This window comes from Wasmannia auropunctata, unplaced genomic scaffold (assembly GCF_000956235.1).
Source record: "Wasmannia auropunctata unplaced genomic scaffold, wasmannia.A_1.0 LD336076.1, whole genome shotgun sequence".
Classification (NCBI taxonomy): Eukaryota; Metazoa; Arthropoda; class Insecta; order Hymenoptera; family Formicidae; genus Wasmannia; species Wasmannia auropunctata.
In genome coordinates this window covers 5,767,525-5,775,209 of record NW_012026814.1, presented here as the reverse complement: position 1 = coordinate 5,775,209, position 7,685 = coordinate 5,767,525, and the positions used below count along the sequence as shown (strand labels likewise).

The 7,685-nt window shown below is 48.1% G+C and overlaps 1 protein-coding gene across 1 annotated transcript; it reads left to right on the top strand.

Moving 5' to 3' along the window:
* Nucleotides 1-3,170: 3,170 nt before the first annotated feature.
* On the top strand, nt 3,171-4,801 carry LOC105449525. Its single transcript, XM_011688782.1, has 6 exons — nt 3,171-3,176; nt 3,250-3,407; nt 4,019-4,096; nt 4,211-4,288; nt 4,410-4,486; nt 4,602-4,801. Exons 1-6 carry the CDS (start codon nt 3,171-3,173, stop codon nt 4,649-4,651), a joined length of 447 nt encoding a protein of 148 aa, XP_011687084.1. The 3' UTR covers nt 4,652-4,801.
* The last annotated feature ends 2,884 nt before the right edge of the window (nt 4,802-7,685 follow it).

The following is a 7,685-nucleotide window of genomic DNA, read 5'->3' as shown; positions in this document are numbered from 1 at the left end:
TGCTACCTTCAGTTCTTCCGGGCTGATCGATGCGTCCAGGCCTGAGAGACGCAATTCTCCCTTAGAGACGGTCTGGCAACCCGTACTTCCGAGCCCTTAAAGGCCTCCCTAAGCTTATCAGCCAATAGGTCCGCCTTAGGGGACATGTCTTTTCCTGGTAATTCCACCAGAACCGCTCCCGCCATCGTAGTCCTAAGCCTCGTATGTTCTATACCGAGCTCGTCAAGTCTCACGCTGTTCCAAGCCTTCTTAACTACTTCCGCGAATTTCATCCCCTCAGGGAGTGACATCGCGACAGCGGCGGATCGCGGGACACGTCTCCTTCCGACTTCAGCGTTTTCCCTCGGTGCCCTTCTGTCCATGGGCCTGTTCTGATTTCGCTTTGCCAACGGCGGGAAATCAGCATTCCTGTTCCCCCCCTCTGTCCGCTCAGTCGCTCTCTTTACCGGTGTCGCCGGTACCTCCTCTCGGGTAACTAGGGCTTGTGCTCTCTCTCTCTTTCCACGCTGTCTCTTACTGAGACCCTGCTTACGAGCGAGCCCCTCGTCGTCCGTGTAGGACTCTGTGGTTTCCGAACGGAGAGAAGGTTTCTCGAGACGCTTAACTCTGTCCAAGATTTTGTGTGGGCCAGACTTTTCCTGGGTTTTGGCTTTCTTCTCTTTTGGCAGGTGTTCCTTAATAGCCCCCGCCACCGCCTGGCTAATTGCACCCGTGAGCCTTTCAAAGAAGTCATTCCCTATTGGAGGGTTCCTCAGTCCATAATTGGGAGATCCTCTTGGTCTTGCCGGCGTTCTGGGTAAATCCATCCCTACTCTATCTTCCATTGTTTGGGACATATCTGCCATCGGACTGAAATATTCCGCCGAAGGTCCGGGAGATCTGGATGTTCCCGCACCACCATCATTAGCGGTTTCACCAAACAATGGGGCCCCGCTGCGCAGATCTTCTATCTGTAGCTTCAGTTGCTGATTCTCCTCCTTTAGAGTTTTCATTTCTTTCTGCAGCTCAGCTATCTTAGCTCGCATGAACCCCGAATCGCCGTCCATTGACGCCCTCATGGCGAGAATCTTCATCGCTCCCGCGGCTGCCGCGATGCCCACCTTCATTTTGTGCGTAAATGAACCCTTGATGTTCTTCGATTTTCCTCTGCAACTTTCCACTTCGTTGAGCCACTCGTTAGCTCTAGCAGCCATATCAGTGGAGGACAACTCCTCAATCTGTTCTAATCGATCCTGCACCGCTTGCGTTTGTATATCCGTGAATCTACTGAATAAGGGTTCGTCCTCCTCATCCGCATCCTCAGGAGAGGATCTATGTTTTCTCTTTCTAGTGGATGCCCGCGACGAGTCGGAGCTCCTCCTAGACCTCGTGCCAGGCGTGTAGGAGACCAGCTCCACATCCTGGTTCCGCGATGTGCCCGGCCTAGACGACGGGCCACCTTCCGTTGTGGAGATATACTCCAACTCCGGGGAGTTCCCACTGGCAGGCTTATCTTTCTTCTTAGCCTTTTTCTCTTTTGGGGCTGGTCTTTCAAAGCCTTTGTCTTGCGAGTCCTCCATGCTGACGTCCGCATCAGTCGCAGACGTGTCTTTAGGCGTGGGTTTCCCTCTTCTCAATTTCATTACGTCAATATTGACGTGCTCCACCATCACGATCGCTGGTTTGAGCAGGGGGGTCGTGGTCCCCCCTGCCCCGCTCCCTTCGCACGTTGTCGACGCGGGGAGACAGGGACAAGCATCCCCCTCGCGCCGTTCCTCAGGTGTCCGAGTCCCCGAGGGTGGTTTATCTGTTTCCTGGCTTTCCATATTTGTTGATTAGGATCGACTTTTTGCCAAGAGCTTCTCTCTTGCCTCTTAGCTCGTGCCCGGTCTTCGGGGGTCACAGGCACGAGACGAAAAAAGATCTTGAATAACTCTTCTACCTCTTTTCCACCCGTTGCTCAAGGGACAACGCCGTACCCTGATCCTAGCGCTTTCAGGTCCACTTGATCTACCACACACCGCTCGCCCTAATAATACTCAAGGCGCCAGTCCGCCGCTGACTCATGCCCACCCCCAGAAACAGCGTGTACAATATGTAACACTGGGGGTCAAAGGTATGCTAAATTCAACACACAATTTCCACGAGGAAATTCCGCACACCCGGTATGATATTTCTCAGTTCACTATGGCGTATCAACTAATGTTAATGCGCCCCGAGCCGAAGCACTCACAAGGTCACTTTCGGATTTCGTCTCTATAGTTAATAACCTCGCAACTGTCCCAGTCCACTTCGACTAACGCCCCAGATCTCGCCAAACAAATTAAATTAGAACTCAGAATAACGCAACTTAACTGATTAACCTATATAACTCTTAACCTACTAATAACAATGATGGCAACTCTAACAACGCTAGCAATTTAAACTAATCTACACTTAAGATTAACTAATAATAATGATGACAACAAAATATAAAGTCGGCTTCAATCGATAACTCCTTTAATAATAATGATGATAACGCCGACTATAAAGTAAACCAATTATAACTATGCATTTCAACTTAGAACTCAAAAACTCAAACAGAATTATTTGCTATACATATATATACAATATACTACCCCAGTGGCTTTAAATATGAATAACCGTACTTGGAGGCATCAAAAGGCTACCATCTTTTCGGTTCGCACCACTAAGTTACCCACAGTTGCAATTAGTTTGCTCCGCTCTAATGTGCTATCCTCGTTCTTTAATACGAACTTATGAAAGTGTGACTTTATGTGCACTGCCAATCACTCATCTGCATGTGTGCTATCTATTCCTATTTGTTTATTTATTTACTTAAGTGATTTATCAGGCAATACCCATTCCGTCAAGTCACCGAGCACTCGATGGTCGCACCCCGTACTCGAGCATACACTATTCCCTTATTGTACGCATCATTCCATCCACGCGTGGATTATCCTTCCAAATTTCTATTTTATAACAAGATAGTGTATTTAGTTAATGCTTTAGTTCAGAATAACGAAACCAATAAGAATCCGCCCTTATATACGTCGCGCGTGTTGGGCGTAAGTCTCCGCGAATGCTCGACTCAACTCAGTTGACTCTCTGTGTTATCTCAATATTCGGGTTTCATGAGAATCCCGCCCGGAAGATTTCGCTCATCCCTCATGTACGTATACATATAGTTTATGCCCGTAAGAGCAGCTGATCTTTCAGACAATGCGCACTCGTTCTAACCATTGAGTGCTCCATGACTGTAATTCGCAGCATAAAGAGGTTACACGAAATGACATATCCGTCGCATGTGCAACGAATGCACTACCAAACCTGTCTCGGCGTCGGCAACTCCATCGACGCCACGGGCGGGCGAGTCTGGAGCCTACCTTGTACTCGCCCCCCGCAGATCTGCTTCCCGACGCAAGGAGGTAAAGGAACACAGATTTCGAGAACATATAGGCAAGACCGAGGGAGAACAACCCGACCGCTTTTATGGGTCAAGGGGCGTCACCCCGATATTGCAATACACTAAGACAATCCGACAACAAGAATACGTTCCGCACGCGCCGTCTCCAAGGTCCTCCGTTTGCATAACCTCAATTCAGGCGCCACACATGGGCGCCCTAACCCCACCTGTCAAACGGTGGGAGTGCACGCCGGCTCGCAAATCTTAGCGAGTATAGTTTTACTACGAATTTATTTTTCAGTGCAATAATCCCCTATATATTACTCGTTTTCTAATCCCACTTTGATATGAAGAGAGTACTAGTTTCCCCTATAGTGTAAAGATATCATATCCGCGGTTTACTTTTCAGTCTTTAATATTCGGGTTCGCGGCCTCCTTTCCGATGCATAAATTCAGAGCAGTTTTAATAACGGTATCTGATTCATGACAACTTTCAGCAATCCTATGGTAGTACATCCCATCCGAAGACACAAATTTACTCAACAGAGCATGCCAGCGAATCACCCCCTGTCTCCATTTGACACGAGTTGACAGTAATTAATTAATCAACTAATCTTCTGATATTATTTTCAGGCTGTACGGCGCACGCAGTAGCAGCGAAGCACATGCGCCCCCGCAGCGCAGCACTGTACCCCTGCAGACAGTTAACAGGTAAGGCACTTTATCACCTACTCAAGTGAGATATTATTAGATCGTGTCAATAAGTCATCCCTTATACTCATTTATCATAATAGAAAATAATCAATGCCCTCAATATTATTTCAGGCTGTACAGTGCGCACCAGCGCAGCACACCACACGCGCCCCCGCAGCGCAGCACTATATCCCTGCAGCTAAGTAACAAGTGACACTATTTATTTATTTATTACCCTCTCCATTGAGATATTACTATGTCACATCATCAAGTCATCCTCCATTCATTTGGCATAAGTTGATGGTAATTAATCCTTTAATGTTATTCCCAGGCTATACAGCGTGCATCGAAGCAGCACCACACATATGCCCCCACAACGCAGCACTGTACCCCGGCACCAATCAACAGGTAACGTTATTTATTATTTACCCTATTGAGGCCCTGTCAAGTCACACTATCAAGTCACACTCTACTTCCTTTTATCATGAGTAATAATAGTCAATACTTCTAATGTTATTTCCAGGCAACACAGTGCACACCGACGCGGTGACAGCGTATGTGCCCCCACGGTGAAATAAGAATTCCCAGCTGTCAATCAGTCTTATATTATTAATTATCACTAAACCACGCTGCGTACGCAGGTGCAGTGGTACCGTATACACAGTCGCTGTACATTATTTGTTTCTGCATGCGAATAAATAACCGTTTTGACTTTAATTAAAATAATAATAATGTCCAGTTAGTTTCCATCACTTATATTATGCCCGTAGACTAATATATTATCTCCGCAATCTATGAATTCTCTTATATAACTTCCATATCAGACTGATAGAGATAGCTAGCTAATTCTTTCCACTATGCTATACCTGATAAAGGAGTATGTCCCGCCCTTACACAGTATCAAAGACTAATTCAATCTTATTAACTCTACTCTATGTACAGCACTATGCATCCAGCCACCGTAGTGGTACAAGATAAAGCAATATATGTTCCTCGCAACCGTGCTTCCAGCAATTAAATATCACAGATTCCTTCATACACATAAGATACCGAGTCCCCAACACCCGGAGGTTCGCTCCAAGTTTAAATATTCTTGTTGTCAGATTTTATCAACATTTGTATATGGATAAGAGTGACAGAGTTACATCACGCACATACATCTCACACATAAGAAATATCGAATTTCGGTCATCCGCCGCGTCACTCCGCCAGCATCCGAGCATCCATCCTGGGCATCATAACCTCACCTGTCACCAGTGAAAGCACTTATAGGGCGGAGAGGTTATCTCGGGGCGCTGCCCCGTCCGCGTGAGCTATCGGGCACGCGATATATGACAGTAAAGCAAGAGCGTGAAGCGTAAAGCAGTTTCCGCAATTCGGTCAATATATTTATTTATGCGTGCATCTATCACTCAGGCATGATCCCAAGTTTATCGCGTATTCCTCCTCGGTATAATAACTCAATAGCCCATAATATTTCAACACTGCAGATCATCAATTAGCAAGTTTCTGATATATATATACTATTGTTATAAAGTCAGTAAGTCAACAATTCTAGTGTTATATTAATATGCTCCGCACTAGGAAAAGATTCGCATCGTTTTCCTCGCGAACGCGTCCGACTGCACATATATATGTGTTTCCCGCAACAAGATCCACGTATGCGGCACAGGGTCGCCCTAATTATTTCGCGAGAGTGCACGGCACAGTGGACAAACACAATCTATCAGGCTCGTACACGTGCTGCATCACTCCGCTCCGACACCTCCGCTCATCAGCTGACAGTCCATCAATTCTGTATGTTGTGCACGGATGCAGGCTCTGGTGCAATAGCCGCATTCACCGTGCAGACGCGCACAAAGTCAATGTTTATATCTTTAAATCAGTCACACATTGCCAGATTCTGTTTCTTAATTATCCCTGTGCTCCGTTATTAATTTCCACAATCAAAGAGAAATCGCGTCAGACTCGATCGTGTTACTACTTGTGCGCCCAGCGCGTGGGCGCCTCTTCCACTCCCGCGTATATACAGTGTGCACTTTAGAGATAAATGTCAAAGTTAATATACCAGAGTATAACTCTGTTTAGGATATCTCTGTACGAGTCACTCTACATGTCATTTAAGACAATGCTATCAGAACGTCAGTCTTTCTGCCAAAAGCCGCACGAGGCTCTCACCTCCCTGGCAACGGTGTACCTGCAACTCCTACCTTATTACCAATGCCCGGCCGATGCAGCGGGTGCAGAACGCGTGCGGGCAGGAGTTAAAGAGCGCTGGACCCCAAGGACGTCCACGCTGGCTGCAATAGCAAGGGGAGACCGCGGGTCCCAAGAGCCCGCCAGGCACTCCGCAAGGGCAGCGAGGACCCTCCGGAAGAACGGAGGGACAGCTGACCAGCCGCCACCGGCCCACAGCACTGCACCTAGTTAATTACGCATGCAATCGAGCAGTGACAATCAGAAAGTCGCATGCGAAGCGTCACTATAAGCCACTGCAAGCACAAATCGCCGCCATCACGGCCATAGCAGTCATGCACATGCAAGCGCGGCGCGCGCCGCCACGCGTTCACTTTCGTGCAACTCCACTAGGCATGCCACTCCGCACACCATGTGCACCAAGTGCAATTACTCCGCACTGACCACTGTCCAGCACAGGTGCATACCCCGATGGCCACTCCCCGAGCACGTGGCGCAACCGCCACGGAGCACAAAGAAGCGAGATCGCGCACCTCGTCAAAGCGCGTTCACATGGGCCCGCGCATAAGGCGCAAACACGTACACTCCCGGGCGCAGGATACGATCCCAGCACAGTTTAGACTCTTATATAGAGTAAATGTCAATCGGTTCCAGATTGCGTAACAATATTCAATCCCGAATTACACGTTTCGCGTTATACACACGTAACGGTAGCATACGTATCAAGTTCACTTACACTATCGGTGTATTCCCGCGCTCTCGTTGTACACGTCAGCTATTGACGCACCGATCGGCCTGCACATAAGTCTGGCTATTATTTCAAAGCGAAACCGGAAAATCACAGATCGCGATATTCGGTCATCACTAAACAGTGCACTGAGGCGCACTATGTACTTGAGACCTAAGAAGGGTCTCCAAAAAAGGAGCTGTTTTCGACGTTACCGTGGCATGTCAGGCGCAGCGAAGCCAGCCATCTTGGGCCGGAGCCACGAGCCACGTTTCACGGCACTGGAAAATCGTCTATTTCTTCCAGAGAAATACACTCCCGCACACGAAACTTTGCGAATCAATACAAAATCGCAATCCGCATACACTGGCCGCACTTTGAAGACGCTACGCGCGTTATTCCCACACGGTCGCATGCAGAGACGACGGAGCGGCACAGAGACACGTCCGTACGCCTCGATACACACGAGAGACCCCCTTATAACTCTAACCTAACCTAACCTTGCAACCGTTGGCTTTCCAGCTATCGCCCGCAACGGTCGCGCATCCGGCCACAATTCCTGCTGCCGACGAGCCGAATTTTCAGTTAGATATCGCAAACGCGATGTTGGGCCAGGCTCGTAACAACATAATGGGGATAGCGGCGAACGAGGAAGTTCCAGCCACAGGAAGAGTGTTGGTGAGA

Bases quoted from the DNA above. Each gene is read 5' to 3' on its own strand.
- LOC105449525 (XM_011688782.1), top strand. The intron at 4,097-4,210 runs GTAAGGCACTTT...ATATTATTTCAG, and splicing joins CCCCTGCAGACAGTTAACAG to GCTGTACAGTGCGCACCAGC. The intron at 4,487-4,601 runs GTAACGTTATTT...TGTTATTTCCAG, and splicing joins ACCCCGGCACCAATCAACAG to GCAACACAGTGCACACCGAC.